The sequence below is a fragment of the Carcharodon carcharias genome, chromosome 9 (genome assembly GCF_017639515.1).
Source record: "Carcharodon carcharias isolate sCarCar2 chromosome 9, sCarCar2.pri, whole genome shotgun sequence".
Classification (NCBI taxonomy): Eukaryota; Metazoa; Chordata; class Chondrichthyes; order Lamniformes; family Lamnidae; genus Carcharodon; species Carcharodon carcharias.
In genome coordinates this window covers 45,390,831-45,409,965 of record NC_054475.1, presented here as the reverse complement: position 1 = coordinate 45,409,965, position 19,135 = coordinate 45,390,831, and the positions used below count along the sequence as shown (strand labels likewise).

The 19,135-nt window shown below is 43.9% G+C and overlaps 1 protein-coding gene across 1 annotated transcript in view; it reads left to right on the top strand.

The window, feature by feature from the left end:
• scube3 (signal peptide, CUB domain, EGF-like 3) overlaps window positions 1-19,135 on the top strand; it is a 403,547-nt gene that overhangs the window by 174,098 nt on the left and 210,314 nt on the right. The window contains exon 4 of the mRNA XM_041196379.1: window positions 1,207-1,341. Coding sequence (XP_041052313.1) covers window positions 1,207-1,341 — 135 coding nt within the window. The remainder of the gene's footprint in view (window positions 1-1,206; window positions 1,342-19,135) is intronic.

Sequence of the window (19,135 nt, the reverse complement as noted above, 5' to 3'; positions counted from 1 at the left end):
CATTGCTTTTCCTGACAGAAGGGCTGAGATTTTGAGCACTGCATGTGGAGAAACAGCAGATACAAACTGGACTTTGTTAGTATTCCAGCTGATGCTATACATATTGTCGCAGAACAAACCAATCTCATAATGTAAAAGCAAAAAACTGCGGATGCTGGAAATCCAAAACAAAAACAAAAATACCTGGAAAAAATTAACAGGTCTGGCAGCACCTGCGGAGAGGAACACAGTTAACGTTTCGAGTCTGAATGACCCTTCAACAGAACTAAATAAAAATAGAATAGAGGTGAAATACAAACTAGTTTAAGGGGGGTGGGACAAGTAGAGCTGGATAGAGGGCCAGTGATAGGTAGAGATAACCAAAAGATGTCACAGACAAAAGGATAAAGAGGTGTTGAAGGTGGTGATATTATCTGAGGAGTGCTAATTAAGGGTAGAAAGCAGGACAAGCAAGGTACAGATAGCCCTAGTGGAGGTGGGGTGGGGTGAAGGAATCAAAAAAGGCTAAAAGGTAAGAGATAAAACAATGGATGGAAATACATTTAGAAATAATGGAAATAGGTGGGAGAAGAAAAATCTATATAAATTATTGGAAAAAAAGTGGGGGGGAAATCGGAAAGGGAGTGGGGATAGAGGAGAGAGCTCATGATCTAAAATTGTTGAACTCAGTGTTCAGTCCGGAAGGCTGTAAAGTGCCTAGTCGGAAGATGAGGTGCTGTTCCTCCAGTTTGCGTTGAGCTTCACTGAACACTGCAGCAAGCCAAGGATGGACATGTGGGCATGAGAGCAGGGTGGAGTGTTGAAATGGCAAGCGACAGGGAGGTCTGGGTAATGCTTGCTGACAGACCGAAGGTGTTCTGCAAAGCGGTCACCCAGTCTGTGTTTGGTCTCTCCAATGTAGAGGAAACCGCCTAGTGTTATTTCTTCCCACAGTAGCTGATAAAGGCTGAGGGAGGGGGAGACTGTGAAAGTCCCTCCATCTTTGCAAATGTCTGATCCTCAATATATCAGGGATACAGGTTTACTGTCCTTTTTGGAGGGGCAATTTCTCTGCCTTCCATTCCATTTGCCAAGATGTGTTGTTCAGGGAAATGTGATTGGGGGTAGAAGGTTTGTGGTGAGACCAGGTTAACCTCCACTACAGTGGAATAAGAATATCATGTATTGATTTTTTAAAAAGATATTTCCTGTATTTCTTTTCACTAGATGTGGATGAATGTGGAGATAGTAATGGTGGATGCCAGCAGATCTGCGTCAATATGATGGGGAGCTACGAGTGCCGATGCCGGGAAGGATTCTTCCTCAGTGACAATCAGCATACATGCATCCTGAGGCCTGAAGGTCAGACTCCATTTTATTATAAATGTCATTGGATTAAAGATAAATTATAGTGGTTTCACTTTAATTTTACATTGTCGTTATCTCCTCTTTTCTTACTGTTCCATCTTCACAGAACTGATCTCTTCCAAAGAAACTGCTAGCTCTTGAACCTAACTGAGGGGGTGACTATTTGGCATCGGCACTGGGTCAACTGGCCAAAGTGTTGCCAGTTACCTCAGAACAGTAACTTGATTGTGAACCTCCTCGGACTTAGACGGTAATGTCAGTCTGTTTGTGAAGGATGTTACTTTACAACTTGAGCTGTTGGAGGAAGCAAACACTGAACATCAGTTTCTATATTTGTTTTGGATTGTCTTCCTAATTATTGTTTTGAGCTGTTAATGCCTTGGCAAACAAGAGTTAGTTAGGTCGATAACTAACATGACTGTGTCAGGATATGAAATACCTGCATCTCTTCCTATACTGGCTTTAATGTTGATGGTTTATAGGTGAGAGCCTCTTGACCACCCTGTCTTTTTAAATGGCTCTACAACTGAGACCTCAGTTATAAACAATATGGCAGATGTCATAATTAACTAAATGTTTATTTTGATATTTTAATTGTGATTAACTCATTATTTGCTGAGCATGTCACCTGAAAGCTCTTCAAACATGTGATTAGAACTGTTTCTGCTCACCAAACTAATATAACTTGAGGAAGCTTAGCTGGAGCATAAACACCAGCATAAACCGAAGCAAAAGCAAAATACGTCAGATTCTGGAAGTCATAAATATAAACGGAACATTCTGGAAATGCTTATTCGATTTGGCTACACCTGTGGAGGGAGGAACGAAGTTAACAGGCTGAATTTTCCCAGGCCTACAGCGATGACCTTGGAGGCGGCAGGGGTTGCATTGAAATTGGGAAAGATGCACGTCAGATCAGCTCCCTGTTATGTTTCCACTTCCCTGCACTTTTCTTGGAGGCAAACTAGCAGGTTTGACAGTAATCTGTTCAGCAGTGACTGAAAGCCAATTAAAGCTGATAATGAGCCACCGATTTGCAGTTTTCCCCACTGCAAGGGATTTTCCCTGGGACACATGGGCCTCCCTCAGTGTCAGGAGCCCGAAAATGGGAATTAGAGGCAATTTTGCAGTAGGAGGTGCGACCTGTGACTGTAAGAGTTTAAATTTATTTCCAAACAGTGATTCACAAAAGGAGATCCATCCCCAGGCAGCAGGTATGCCCTTGCAGCCAGTTCATACAGACTGATGTCTTCACTCATGTTCACCTTGCTGCATTGGCAGCTGTTTCCTCTCACTGAAAGTTTTTTTTAAATTCATGCATTGGATGTGGGTGTTACTGGCTGGGCCAGCATTTATTGCCTATCCCTAATTGCCTTCAGAAGGTGGTGATGATCTACCTTCTTGAACCGCTGCAATCCTTGTGGTGCAGGTACACCCACAGGTCTGTTAGAGAGGGAGTTCTAGGATTTTGACCCAGTGACAGTAAAGGAATGGCAATATATTTCCAAGTCAGGATGGTGAGTGGCTTGGAGGGGAACTTCCAGGTGGTGGTGTCTGCTACCCTTGTCCTTCTAGATAGTAGCAGTCATGGATTTGGAAGATGCTGCCTAAGGAGCCTTGGTGAATTCCTGCAGTGCATCTTATAGATGGTACACACTGCTGCTACTGTGCAGAGGGAGTGAATGTTTGTGGATAGGGTGCCAGTTAAGCAGGCTGCTTTGTCCTGGATGGTGTCAAGCTTCTTGGGGCTAGACCAGTTCAGTTTCTGGTCGATGGTAACCCCCAGGATGCTGAAAGTGCCTTCATGTTGCTGCTGCTGCTCCTGCCAATGGCTGGGCATCGCCAACACTGCGAGCAGTGCTGATTGGACTTCCCAGTGTAGGAATGCAACCACTATCCCTCCAGGAAAATCACATCCAACATCCTCTCTCTGCCGCATCCAGGTTCCTGACCTAGAGTTCATCCTGACGTCAGGATTAATATGCCAGCGACAAAATTCAGCCCAACATTTCAAATCAATGACCTTTCATCTGAACTGGAAGACATTAGAGATGACCTTTGCTCCTTCAGAGGACCAGAACAGACATCGTGGGCCAAATGGTCTCCTTCTGTGCTGTAACCATTTATGATTCTATGTAACAGGTTTTAAGCAAGTACAGAAGGAGGAGAGGAAAAGAACAAAAGAGACGATCTGTGATAGGATGGAAGACAGAAGAGATTAAATGACGAAAAAGATTATGGTACAAGGCAAAATGGGCATGATATCAGGATGAATAAAGAAACAAAAGATGTGACTAAAGGAGCTGTGAATGGGAAGATATAGATTCATTCCCAACAGCTCAAATCCAAAAATAAACCAACAGAAGAATGGGAGCAGAGGTTATGATCTAAAATTTTTTAACTCAATGTTGAGTCCAAAAGGCTGTAAAGTGCCAAATCAAAAGGTGAGGTGCTGTTTCTTGAGTTTACGTTGAAATTCATTGGAACGCTGTAGGAGGCCATAGGCAGAGAGGTCATGCAAGCACAAAAGGTGCTACACCTGCCCTCTACCTCCTTTTTTATTGTCCAAGACCCCAAACACTCCTTCCAGGTAAGATCAATTTATTTGCACTTCTTTCAGTTTAGTATACAGTATTCATTGCTCACAATGTGGTCTCCTTATAGGACTCCTTTTGGGTGATTTCTGTTCAGCCCACCAGCATGACGTTGTGGTTCCGACCAACTGACATTTTAACTCTCCACCTTTCTTTCACTCTGACCTCGGTTTTCTACACCATTCCAGTGAAAGTCGACCTAAGCACAAGGAATAGTGCCTCATCATTTTATTCGGCATTTGACAACTTTCTGGAAGAGCGGGGAGTGTAAGATTGAAACCTCTGCCCCCATTTTAGTTGTTCTTTTTTAGTTTTGCCAGCTGCTGGTAATGATTCTGCATTTTCCCATTAATAATTCCTTCAGACACATCTTTTGTTTCTTTACTTGTTCCATCACTATCTCGTTTTGCTTTGTACCACCATCTCTTTTATCATTTAATCTCTTCCAGTCATCCACCATTGGCTTTCCCTTTTCTTCTTTTCCTCCCCTTCCCTATTTCCCTGCCTCTTTGCTTGTCTCAAACACTTTCTACCTTTTCCAGTTCTTTTTTCTTTTATTCTTTCAAGGGATATGGGCGTCACAGGCTAGGTCAGCATTTATTGCCCTTCTTCATGTAGGCCAGACCCTAAAGGGCATTCGTGAACTAGATGGGCTTTTACAACAATCAGCAATGGTTTACTGGTCTTCATCAATCCCACTCCGTGGTGCATTTTGAAGCCAGATCCCTGGAGCATTACCCTGGGTCTCTGGAATACAAGTCCAGTGACAATAGCACTATGCCACCATCTGCCCCCATGATGAAAGGTCATCGAACGGAAGCTTTAACTCTCTCCACAGATGCTATCAGACCTGCTGAGCATTTCCACGATTTTCTGTCTACATTACTGACATAAATCAGTTGGGCCAAATGTCCTGTTTCTGTGCTGTAAATTCTGCATAATTCTAGGCAATACTATAATGCTCTATGGTTGGTCTTCCATCATTTACTGACAGCCATGCATAAATGAGACTCCAAGAATAGATTATCTTTCAAGAATACTTGTAAATTTGGTAGATATATATCAAAAGGAAAAACAGAAGATGCTGAAATATTAAATAAAAATGGAAATGCGAGAAATACAGAAGATGCCCACAAGCCGGAGCACAAACCATAATGCTTCATTCGTAATGCATTTAACAATGTAATGAGTATAATGTAGGAAAATGTGAAGTTGTTCACTTTGGCAGGAAGAATAAAAAGCAGAGTATTACTTAAACGGAGAACAATTGCAGAACTCTAACGTGTAGAGGGATGTTGGTGTTCTGGTGTATGAGTCACAAAAAGTTAGTGTGCAGGTACAGCAAGTAGTTAAGGCTAATGGAATGCTATCCTTTATTATGAGAGAAAATGAACATAAACGTAAAGATGTTATGCTTCAGTTATACAGGGCATTGGTGAAACCACATCTCAAATACTATGTGCAGATTTGGTCCCTTTATTTAAGGTTCAGAGGAGGTTTACTAGAATCATACTTGGAATGAGTGGGTTGCCTTATGAGGAAAGGTTGGACAGGCTGGGCTTGTTTCTACTGGAGCTTAGAAGAGTGAGAGGTGATTTGATTGAAGTATATAAAACCTTAAATGATCTCAACAATGTGGATGTGGAAAGAGTGTTTCCTCTTGTGGGTGAGTCCAGAACTAGGGGTCACTGTTTTAGAATTAGGGGTCGCCCTTTTAGGTCAGAGATTAGGAGAATTTTTTTCTCTGAGGGTTGTGCAATTTTGGAACTCTCTGCCTTAGAAGGCAGTGGAGGAGGGGTCACTGAATATTTTTAAGGTGGGGGTAGATAGATTCTTGTTAGGCAAGGGAATCAAAGGTGATGGGAATGTGGAATTTGAAACACTAACAGATCAGCCATGACCTTATTGAATTGTGGAACAAGCTCAAGGGACCGAATGGCCTACTTCTGCCTCTATTTTGTATGTAGTATGTATGTAAAACCTTCGCCTGAATTGGAAACTGGAAATTCCCATTCTCTCCAAGTGTACATCCCTAAAACATTAATCTGTCTCAGCTTTCATCTGCTGATGGACCGGCTGTGTATTTTTAGCATTTTCTTTCTATTCTTTAGAAAGCTATTTGTAATTGTCTTGTCTTCACATAAAATCAGTGTTTGACATTTACAAGAGATCCTTGATTTACAAGAAGTCCTAAACCCTAATTTTTCGCTGGATTGCCTGTCCAGCAGCAATTTAGGTGGAGCTCACTGAGTACACTCTCTACAGGGAGTGTAACCTAGACACCCAAGTCCTGTTGGGCCTAATTTAAGTGATTCTGGCATACCATCAGATACAGGCAGGATAAGAACAGGAAGTCTGGGCACTTTTGGGACCTTTCTTCAGAATTGCTCACAAATTAATTCATGCATTTTTTAAGTTTCACAGAACGGTAATTTTTTACCACTGTGAACTACTGATGAATATTAATGTTTGGAGTCCTGTTTTAACCAGTCTGAAGCCAACAAGTTTTCATTTTGTACTCTCCTGTCACCTCCTTAAACTTAACAAGCTCTTTCAATTTGTGCGTACTGACGTCCTATCTGTGATAGCAACAGCCCAGCAGGAGCCTGGGCATCAACGCAGTCTTCCCTGGAGTGAACACTGTACTGACGACCATTAGATGGAGGAACAGGAACAGACTGTGCAATTGTGACCAATGATCATGCGGCAACCCGGAAGATTGTGCTGTTTTCACTGAGTATTCAAACTGGTACGGCCGTACTTGCATGGCAAGGTTAATTCTTGCTCTTGGGTAGGGAAATAATTGTTAGTGGATCAGGAAAGGATCAGGCAAATCACCTCAGCAGCTTGGCAGTTGTCTCCTCTCATTTGCCTCCACATGACCCATAATACAAAATGTGGCTGTCATGGGACTGAACATTGCCTGTATATCGCAGTGCATGAGATCAATAGCACTCAGCAACAAGCTTTGATACAGCAAACTATTTTTTAGTTTAAAGTACAAAATATAAAGCTGTTCCTTGGCAGTAGCAACTTTGATGCTATAAGCACTTGAATGGCAGGCCAGGAATCAGTAAAGCCTGGTGTTCATCCCAGGCTTGCATCTGGACTAATGGAAGGGATCTGAGTGCAGAACCCTTTGCCGCCTGTTTTCATGTACGGTAATTTACATTTTTGCACCCTCTTCAGTGCATTCTGGTGCAGACACCCCAAAAAACCAGAGAAAAGCTTCAGCTGCAGGACGGGCAAAAAGATGAGTGTCTGTTTTCCCTCTGCATGACACCTATTTGTCAGCAGGGCTCATCCTTTCTTCAAATTATTGGGAAGATTGAAACCATTATCATGCCCTGCTTCATTCCTCTCCCCCGACTGTCGATTCAGACTCAGGCTGATAGTCCACAAATTTGGGGTTTGATTTCATTCTCGGATGATTTTCAATCTGCACATCTTGACCATCATCAATCTGCATATCCGATTTCCAAAACCTTGTCCACCTACAACCTTGCCTTGCTCCCATTGCTGCTGAAACGATTATTCATGCTGCCTTCATCTCCAGATTACCTTGATTACTTGAACATTCTCCTCGCCAGCCCCTCCCAGGTTTCACTCTTCAAAAACTTGCATCCTATTGCATGCCATACCCCACTCCCCATCACTGTCCTAACTCACCTCCATTAACTTCCCATTTCTCAACACATCAAAGTCAAAATCCTCATCTTCATCCACAGGTCCGTCCATAGCTTCACCCCTCTGTATCTCTGAAATCTCTTCCAACCCTGCACACCAGTGGTGCCTTCTCCATTACTGACTCTGGCCTTCCTTGTATCCTTCTTCCATGCTCTTCCTGCTCAGTTTGCTTTCAGTGATTTTTATCATCTCCGCCCCATACTCTTCTACCCTTCTGCCCTTCTAATTCTAGCTCCCCCTTCATTCTCATTCTGAAAATCTCACTCTGTGATCATACCTTCATTCACTCCCCTTAACCCCTCCACCATTAGCGTCTGGCCAATTGCCTCTTATTAGGACATTTTGATTACTTTCTGAGTCTGCAATAATCCTCTCAAATTTAATCCAGTCTCTTGTAATAATGACCTAGTTACCTATCAGCATCAGAGTGATCAGGGGATCACCCAGCTGATTCGGACCAAAACCTTCTCAAGTCCCAAGTCAGCCATCATATTGTAACATCACGGAATAAACTGTAGGTTTGGCCAGTGGAAAGCCGATGCACTGAATCCATGGCCTGAATTTCACGCTTCGTGCGTGCGCTAAGTCGGTGGGCCCAGTAGAGGATGCGAAATGCTCTTCCACCCGCGACTGGCCCCCACATGCTGGCCAATTAACAGACCAGCCAGCGTGAAACGCGCACTGTGAAAGGCTCAACGCTGCCGAGGGGGACGAGAAGAATAAGGGCGCTGACAAAAGTGACGGTGTGGATGGGCGTATCTAGCGAGCTCCCAGAAGGCAGACAGCTGCAGCGGAGCTGCCTCAGGGAGCTGCAGAGCTGGACAGATTAAATGACATGAAAATGTGTCTGTGCAACACTTTCAAGCGCCTAACAGCAGAACTCAAAAAACATCAGTCAGTCCCCAGGTATCTTTTTTTATTATATTTCACCCCGGACATTTCATTCTGCCCTTGGATGAGGTTTCACTAAAAACAGGCTGCCCACCTGCCCGTTTTGCCCATGCAACAAGCGCGAAATTGCACGGGCAACTTAAAATTGTGGACAGTAGGGTTTTTAATGGCCTTAATTAGCCCCTTAATTGCCTCCAATGTGGCTCCAACTCCCACATGCGCCCTCTGACCTTAATATTGCTCGTGTGCACAGTGACGTCAGGACTCACGCCCGATGTTGTTTTGCGCAGTTTCACATGTGTTCGGGTCAGTCGCATGCCTGCCTGATCAACGTAAAATTCTGGCCCATATGTCTTAAAGAAACAGCATTAAAAGAAAATCCCTGAGCATTTTATTTTTCAAATGTCAAATTTGCAAAATTTTCCAGTTGAAGTTGCCCTAAATGCTTGAATTAAACTCAGTTTTTAATGCATTTAATTGTGGCAAAATGGTAGTTTGTCAAGAATAGTGCAATACTTCTGGTAGCCATTACATAACAATAAAACAGTAAACCTGCGGGTTTGAGTTGAAGAAATGAAGGGAGGCCATTCAGACAGAGTGGGTGTCTTGTGGAGATGCAGTTGGCTCTGTCCCTTGCCACTGCCCCAGAAAGTCTAGAGAGTCAGCATCTTTCTACCTTTGGGCAGTTCAGCTGTTTGGACGGCTCATTATATGTAAAATATAGTGACACAAAATGAATAGAGCCTTATACTTTAATGAAACCTCAAATTCCTAATGGTTTTTACAGCCTCTTGTAATATGTTCTGGGAAGCTGTGGATGATTTATATGTTACTATAAAAGCTGCCTACATAATGACGGCAAAGTAGCAGCATAGAATGTGGGAACATTATTTTTTATTTCTGGAAGTGAATAAAATACTGAGCATCTGATTAGAGTGTCCAAGTGATTTGCTGCAACTGTATTTAGAATTGAGTTCTACAATCTTAGTTCAGGAGTAAGTTTGATGTTTGGATTTGCCTTGCTGTTAATTGCTATGGTATTAAATTCCTATCAAGGACAAGCTGTTTCACTTATAAGCACACCGTACATTAGCTGTAATACAGCCATTAACCTGAGATACCCTTACACCTTTCCATCCTGTAGTCTGCAGCTTTAATTAGCTATTTAAACATTGGTCATATAAACCTCCAAGGGGTTTAGTTTCTCCTATTTAATTCACTTCAATTTCTTTGCATTTTATTTTAATGTAGTTGTTAACCAAATGAAGGAATTTTATACAAGCATATTAACCTGTACATTACTGAAGGAAAGTAAAGCCTATAATGTGTAGGTAGTCTTTTCCTAAATGATGGGAATGACCAAATGTCCTCTTTTTAACACTGTCGTTCAGTTTAAGGTACTTGTATTCAGATATGCCTACTTATTTTGGGTTTTAAAGGTAATTGAGATGTACATATTACCTGTTGCCATGGATCAAAGCTGAACACAGGTTCGAGTTCAGATCTAGATGTGGACTGTGATGAGTGGGAAAGTGCCAAATGGATTGTGGCTTCTCCCAGCAGAAGAGAGGAATAATGGGTGAGAAAAAGTCATGTCTGGGTATCAATAGGTGGTACTGATGATGGAAAGGGAGCAGATCTTGCATGAATACAGAGAAGATGTTGCCATTTGTGGGGTAAGCTAAAATTAGGAGCTATAAATATAAGACAGTTATCAATAAATCCAACAAAAAATTCAGGAGAAATTTCTTTCCTCAGAGAGTGGTTAGAACGTGGAACCCCCACATGAGAAGTTGAGGAGAATAACAGATACATTTGAGGGGAAGTTAGATAAATATACGAGGAAGACAGAAATAGAAGCATATATTGATGGGGTGAAATGAAGCAAAGTGGGAAGTAGAGCACAAACACTAGCTTAAACCGGTTGGCTGAATGTTTTAGTGCTTTAAGTTCTCTGTAAAATACGTCACAGATTCCAGGCATCAGGGAGGTAAGTGAAGTATAAGGGTTGAGTGGAGGGGGAGGTAAAAATACAAAAGCCAAAATACCTGGAAAAACTCAGCAGGTCTGGCAGCATCTGCGGAGAGGGACACAGTTAACGTTTCGAATCCGAATGACCCTGAAGGGTCATTTGGACTCGAAACGTTAACTGTGCCCCTCTCTGCAGATGCTGCCAGACCTGCTGAGTTTTTCCAGGTATTTTTGTTTTTGTTTTGGATTTCCAGCATCCGCAGTTTTAAAATACAAAAGCCGATGTGAACATATCTGAACATGCCCATTGGTCAAATGTTTGACACAAATCAGTGACACACTAATCTGACCTCCGATCTGGCTCATAATGATGGCTGCTGACTCTAAGGATGTGATTTCACCATCTTATAACAAATTTTGGTTCTGAGGAAAAATTAAGATCATAGTTAAGGATACTGAAACCCAACTTGATTCATTCTAGACCCATTACTGGAAGGATTTTAGAAGCCCATTGACCCATCCAGTCCCAGTGCCACATAAATATGCAGACCCTAAAGTCCTAAGAGCAAAGGTGGAAAATAGTTTTTTTGTCTATCTCAGTGTCACTGGAGAAGTCCAAAGACAGTTGGTACCATCTTAAGAATTTTTTTTCTCAGTCCAGGGCCTCTCCCCTATGCTTTGTGCAGTATTCAGACCAAAGCGATGGTCCGGCCTCTCATTCACTGGATACATTAGTGATGCCTGCACATCGGCGGTGCTTGTAATTGCTGCTAGAATGTCAGGGGCAGGCATCACAGAGTTCCGTCATTCTCTCTGTGTACTCTCAGTACGCTTAAGGTGGGGCTGGCTCCCATCTTGTCAGCATCCATGACTGCTGACGCTGTGCTCCTGAAGAGCTCAGGTGCTGAAGGCTGACAAAGGATCAGGTTAATTTAAAGTTTCATGGCTGCGTCTCCATGATATGACACTGATCACAAGATATAAGCGAACTGCCCTTGGCTAGACAGGAGTCAGACATTCTCAGAGGCTATGTTAAGATCTATAGGTGTCCTCACTACATGTTGTCATCATCCTCCTACAATCGAGTGACTATTAGGGCCTCCGTTACGTCTCCATGACAGGAGCCTTATCACAGAGGGTGTGTGCTCTGCCATAAGCCAGACTGGAATCAAACGTTCATAGATGCAATATGAGGATCTATGGTGTCTCCTCACTGCATGTTGTCATCATCCTGCACAAATCTAGCAGCTGTGAGGGCCTCCCAATCATGGCTGCCTTGTCTGGCCAGTGCGAGGGTCTCATCACCATCATCGTCGTCTTTGAGGACCTCCTCACCCTCGTCCCCATCAACATCCTCCTCACCAGCTCCTCCATCTCCCCCTCAGCCAGCTCCTTTCCACGTCGCAGCGTCAGGTTGTAAAGGGCCCAGCAGGTGACGATGATGCGTGACACCCTCTGTGGACTGTATTGCAGGGCTCCACCAGGTCAGTCCAGGCACTGGAGCCTCATTTTCAGCATCCCAATGGTTTGCTCCACCAAGTTGCGAGTTGCAGCATGAACCTTGTTATACCTTCGCTCTGCTAGTGTCTGAGGCCACCGCACAGGTATCATCAGCCACGTCCTCTGCGGGTAGCCCTAGTCCCCGAAGAGCCTTCCCAGCCTCTGTGGACCCTGGAAGATATCAGGGATCTGAGACCAACTGAGAATATAGGAATCGTGGACACTCCCTGGAAATTGTGTTCAGACCTGCAGGATGGTTTATGGTGGTCGCACATCAGCTGTACATTTAGTGAGTGGAAGCCCTTGCGGTTGACATAGTTGACCACTTGTTGCAACAAAGATCTGAGCTCCACGTGAGTGCAGTCGATCACACCCTGCGCCTGAGGGAAATCTAAGATCTGGGCAAATCCAATTGCTTTTGCATCCTGGCTGTCCTTGTCCCGAGCAAAATGCATAAAGTTGTGTGCCCTCATGAAGATGGCATCCATGACCTCACCTGTGGAGACTTGAAAAGAGTCACTGGCATAAAGATTGAGCACCGTGTTCACTTTCATGGCCACGGGCAGTGGATGTTCTCCATGTCCCCGTAGTGCCAAATCCTGCAGCAGCTGGCAGATGTGACCGACCAGCTCCCCAGATATGCACAGTCTTCAGCGACACTGGATCTCGATCATCTGCAGGAAAGAAAGGTGACGTCTGTAGGCCTTAGGTCTAGCTAGGTGCTTGGTGTGGCTCTTTGGCAGCGTGTGCAGGAGCCCCAGCTGCCCCTTCTTCCTGAGGTTGCTGCTCCTCCCTCTGCCCAGCCAAGCATCTCAGCCACTCTTCTCCGTCGTCTTTGATTTCTGTGCGGCTCAAGATATACAGCTGGTTCACCAGGCTCCATGCCCCTGATGTACTCCTCCTGCAGGATGAAAGAGAGAGTGGCGTAGGTTAGCTTGGGTGTTCTAAGAACCTCTTGGTTAAGTTGGAAGACCAATGTACGTATCCCGGAGAGTGCTGGCCACCTCTTGGATGGCCAGAGTTTAGTGCGCTGCGTGGCTGCCCAAGACCCCACCCACCTCCACCCCCCTTCACCTGACCAATTGGTGGCAGCTTCACCCACTGGACTGCATACACAGCTCAGGTGCAGTTATTCTCCTAACCCGCATAGCAAGGCAGCGCTGTTAGCTTGAACCATGGGGGAGACTGGTCCAAAACGGGCTGTGATCTCCTCCATCAGTGACTGCTCCATGGCCAGCTTTCACAAGGAGATTGTACAATGTGCCCAGTCATCCAACTGTTCTGCAGTCCACTAAAACGCTCGTTAGTTGCAGCCTGTGCCTGAGGGGTGAAAAGCTTTGGAGCGCTTGGTGAAACTTTGGTGCCTCTGCATTGCTTGAGTGGGCAGATAAACTAGAGGCCTGAATCCATGGGTATCAGTGTGGCTGCATCTGACCTGTCTCAGCTGCAGAGGAATGGTCACTTTATACAAGGTTTCCCTAATGTGGTGCACTACCTTCAACCACAGGGCAGCCCTTGCACCACATCCCCCCCCCCCCCCCCCCCCCCCCCCCCCCCCCCCCCCCACCCAATGCACCTCAACCTTGAAACCTAACAGGTGATTCAAGTGAGCGCTGCGCAACCTTACTGTGCACTCACCTCCGAGTTCCCCTCAAAGTGCAGCCTGCCAAGTGCAGGCCTTAAATATGCTGCTGTGAGACACGTCAGCGTGCAATCACTCTGACATGCTCGGATGATCCAGCGTGGGGGGGGATGTTTCTGGTGGGCTGGCCTTATAATGATATGCAGATGTATTACAATGAAGTTCCCAATGTCCGATGGCGGGAAACACGGCTCTCCATCGACTGGCAAAGCAGACGATTGCTAACTGGCTTCATGACATTGTGAACCCAATTTCTGGCCGCCTCGCCATATTATCTGCTCATGTCGCCGAACACGCCCCATGCCAGCAGGCACGGAAAATTCCACCCTTTGTCAATGACGAGTGTAGGAGTTCTCCCCTGTGCCTAAGCCAATATTTATCCCAAAACCAGTCATCGATTATCTGGTCATTATCATATTGCTAATAATGACAGTTTGCTTTGCTTACACTGGCTGTTACATTTTCCACATTACAACAGTGACTTTAAAAGTACTTAATTGGCTTAAAGGCTGTTTGGAGCATCCTGAGATTGTGAAACGCACTATATAAATACAAGTCTTTATATACTGAGTGAAGTCGAATATTTTTTCAAGTTTCAGGACAGCTGGATTCTTGTTGGCACTGTGGTGTTAGAGATTCTTCAGACTTCTGAACACTTCCAGATTGAACAACATCCAATTATTAAACAACAACTGTAAGCAGTAGAGTTTGCTGTTGGGGTTTAAATGATTATTGTGGCCATAGCTTGAAGTTCACAGAGCTAATAATTGACGAAAGAGTTTTTCTGCCGTCACACATTTCAATACTACAGTGTTCAGCAGATGTTGTAAAATAGATTGTTTGTGTTGTATAGGTATGAAGTTAGGGGATCAGGAACAGGAGAGTAAAGAATGGAGCTCTTCAGTGGAAGTGCTTAGCAGTTAGGGAAGTCAAAAGACTGCATGGAATCCAGGGATAAAGATGGGAGACCAATACCTAATCTTCAGTGTAAAAAGTGGAATATCTTTGACAAAGAAAAGAAAATTTCATTTAAAGAGCAGTGACTTTGGACTGATATTTAGCAACAGGGGTTATATCGGGCACGCTTTGTTGTTCATTTTTTAGAATCTCCAGTTCTTGGCTGGCTGTGGTAAACATCTCTGTAGTGAGAGCTTAGACTGGCGGCTGAGGGGGGAGGGACCACAGGCTTTGTTACCGACCTGTCAGCAGGCCACAGCTTCTCAGTAGCTCTGCTTGTGCTTTTGTTTGCTCTTGCTGGTGTCTAAAAACTCAAGTCACTGCAATATCCTTTCGAATAAACACTTAAATATACACAAGTGAGTGCTGAATGAGTGCAGCTGAAGTATTTATTATGACCTGGATATGGGGTGGGTAAGTGTTTACATCTGGGATCCTATTCATACAGCTCTACTGGTCAAGTGGCTGAGGCCATTGTGTCTTTTTTCTTACTTTTCTGCCCCTTGTAGATCCAGCTCTATTGCTGCATTTCCTCCTACATCAGCAATCCACAGCTTGCTGACAAGGGGTTCTTATAGAATCATAAAATCATGGAATGATTCAACACAGAATGAGGCCATTTGGACCACTATGAATGTGCCAGTTCTTTGAAAAAGCTATTCAAGTAATCCCACACCCCTGCTCTTTCTCCTTAACCCTATATAAAAAAAATTGCTTCAAATACTTATCCAATTCCTTTTTAAATCTCTTTCCACCACCCGTTCAGGCACCTCATTCCAGATCATAGCAACTGGCTGTGAATTTTTTTCTTCTTCATGTCACCTCTGATTCTTTTGCCAATTACCTTAGACCTGTGTCCACTTTCTGCTAGTTTCTCTGTACTTACTCTATCAAAACGATGTATTATTTTGAACATCTCTATCAAATCTCCTAAGAAAAACAACCTCAGTGTCTCTAGTTTCTTCACGTAATTAAGTTCTTTTGTACTTGGTATCATTCTAGTAAATCTCCTCTGCACGCTCTCTAAGGTGTCAAAATCCTTCCTAATGTCTGGTGCTCAGATTGGGCACATTATTCAAACTCGGGCCTGACCAATGTTTTTCCAACGTTCTTATTGTTGTACTCCTTGCTTTTAATTATAAAGCCAAGGAATCTTTATGCCTTTTTCATGACCTTCTCAACTTGTCCTCCCATTTTCAAGAACTTGTGTGCGTACACCCCAGGACACTCTGTTCCTGCATCTTTTAGAATTGTAGTATTTTCTTTATATTGCATCCCCTCATTCTTCTTACCCCGTGAATTACTTTACATTTCTCTGTGTTAAATTTCATCTGCCATGAGTCTGCCCATTTCATCAGCCTGTCTATTTCCTCCTGAAACCTCTTACCACCTTTCCTCATTCTTCAGTACATTTCTGAGTTTTGTTTGATCTGCAAGATTTAACTTACATCAATTCTAGGTCATTGATATATATCAAAAATTGCAATGATCCCAACATTGACCCTGTGGGTTATCACTGCACAGGAAGCATTCACCACTACTTTATGCTGCCTGTCCCTTAGCCAGTTTTGTATTCATCCAGCTACTGCCTCTTAATCCCTTGGGCTACAATTTTGCAAACAAATCTAATATGCGGCACTTTAAATGTCTCTTGAAAGTCCAAACACACAATATCAATCATAAGAATTAGGAGCAGGAGTAGGCCATTCAGCCCATCAAGCCTGCTCCACCATTCAAGAAGATCATCACAGCTGATATGATTGAGGCCTTAACTTCACCTTCCTGCCTGCCCCCCAGAACTCTTGACTCCCTTGTCAATCAGAAATCTGTCTAACTCAGCCTTGAATATATTCAATGACCCACTACTCTCTGTAGCAGACAATTCCAAAGATAACGACCTTCTGAGAGATGAAATTCCTCCTCGTCTCCATTTTAAATGGGAGATCCCTTACCTTTAAACTCTGACCCCCTAGTTCTAGATTCCCCCATGAGAGGAAATATCCTCCCAGCATCTACCCTGTCATCATTCCTCTCATTACATGAGCAAGCAACTCAATCAAGTTGAACAAACATGATTTGTCTTTGATAAATCCATGCTGGCTTTCTTTTATTGACCCAAGGAGCAAATCATTTTGCCCCAGATTTATTGTACAGCTTCTTGACCATCAATATTAGACTGACTGGCCTGCAGTGGCTGGATTTATCATATTCGCCATGTTTGAACTGAGGTGTAGCACTTGCAATCCTCCAATCCTCTGCCACTAATCCCAAATCTATGAAAGAATTGTGGCCACAGCCCCCACAGTTTCTACCCTTATTTCTTTCAGCCACCTAGGATGCATCCGATTCAGATCAAGTGACTTTTCTACTTTGAGCATTGCCAATCTTTTAAAGATCTCCCCTTTATCTCTTTATGTGCATTGTGTAATTACCCTGCTAAGACTTTACTTCAAAACAGCTTACCTAGTTGATCGCTGCACCTCTCAATACAAGGCAGGTGAAGAAACAGAATCAGTGCATGAATCAGATGGTCTATTGAGTCAGCCGATGAATTGGAGGTTGGGCAAAACTTATGGCAGGACTGACTGCAGCCTGTTTTTCAGCAAATAAAGATTTTACTCAACGGCAGCAAAAGAATGTCTATTTACAGAGTATATTTAAAGAGCCTGCATGAACTGGAGCAACAGAGCTCAGGACTGAAACTGCAGCAACCGTTCTTGAGAAAAGCAGGGTGAGTTCTGCAGCAAAATGCAGTGATTGAGGGATAGTTACATAACACAAATTATCTGTTAAAATCAATCCTGTTCACTCATAGCAGTTCAATCTCCAGGGGAAGAATTTTCCCCCTGTTGGGTGCGGGCATGGGCAGGTGCGCCTCTGATCGGGGCCCTCAATTGGGGGTGCGCCGCTATGTTACTTGGATGGGCCAATTAAGGCCTGCCCAGCGTGACGTCTGCCAGGAAGCGCTATGCGCACGAAAGAGCACACTGATCTCCCTGAGGCAAAGTGCTGCCTCAGGGAGATTGGCTCCAAATTTTAAAATGTTACAGAGACAAATGCAAAATTTGCCTGACAAGTCCCCTCATGTGACACTGTCACATGAGTTGGGACATGTCCATCACTTTCAGTGAAACCTTCATTAAAAATTTAAATAACCTTAAGAAACCTCATCCTGCCCGGTTCATGCTTTTTCTTAGGCCCTCCAAGGCTACCAGCCTGCCCACCAAACTTAAGGTTGGATAGGCAGGTCCATTAATTACGTTAAGTATTTTGTCAATGGCCTCAATAGGCCGTTGACAGATCGGCGAGTGCACAGCTGATTCGGCTGTGCCCCCACCGACCTGAAAGTGGAAATGACACGGGGTAATATCGGGAGTTCCACCTGATGTCATCCCGCGTCATTTTACGCTTCGGCGAGTGGGCTCTGGCCCTCTGCTCACTGACCTAAAGATCTTGCCCCAAAAGTGATCCTGGGTACAATGGTGTCACTATATGCAGCTACTATATGTCCAATTTCCAGTCTGTCTGCTGGGCCACAGTGAGATTCCTGATCGTCCCAACCCAACAACGCCCATCTGAATGAAATCATTATCTAATTTACATTCAGAAAATAACCACTCCCGCCATACATGGACCATGCTTCATGAGGATGAAGGATGGCAGGTAAAGTCCTGGAAGAGACCTTTCGAAATGTGTTCCAGGAAACCAGCAATTACTCCAGAAATAGGGGAGGGGAATAAAACAATTCTCAGTGGACTACTCCTGCGCTACTCTGACAGCAGCTTATAACGGACACCTTAACAACTATTATGAACAGCCAAAAACAGATCCTTTTTAAAAAAGGAACATCATTATTCAAAGATTAAATCCCACGGCACTTTTTAATCATTGTATTTGAAACTCTTGGAGAGTTAATGCAGTCAAATCTAGGGTGATATATCATTGAACACTGGGCTATACCAGCTTAATTCAAGGTGAAAACTGAGCTACTTACTCTCTGCTGTGGGAGGCTGTTCTCATTCAGAGATTACTGAGGACTGGGTGCTGCTCCGATTCAGACTGGGAGACAGTGTTCTGCTCTGACGGCTAGGGTGGTTCAGAGATGGACCACTGCTCAGATATTTTGTTTGGTAACTTTGCTGTAAGGACCTGTTCAGTTAAGACTTGTTGATGTTGATGCTGAAGGTGTATTTGTAGAAGACTTGTTTTATTCTGTACTCTTTAACGCTGTATCAATGGTAATAGGGTTTGCTATAGATAGATTATAAATTTTTCGGAGATTTTGAATAGCCCTAGCCCTCTTAGAATAGCCAAAACCGGCTCTTCTATAAAACAGCTGATACCATATCATCTACTATAGTGAATTCACTGCACACATGTGCCACATAAACTTAAGCAGCATTTCTGTTTTTTCGGTGGGGGAGGAGAGTTGGTTGATAACTTTCCTCATCCCAACCTATCAATTTGGCACACAGATATTATGCAAGTCCCGTGATACCATTACCGATGTTTGCTTGTCATCAACCGTGTCATAGTGCACAGCTTA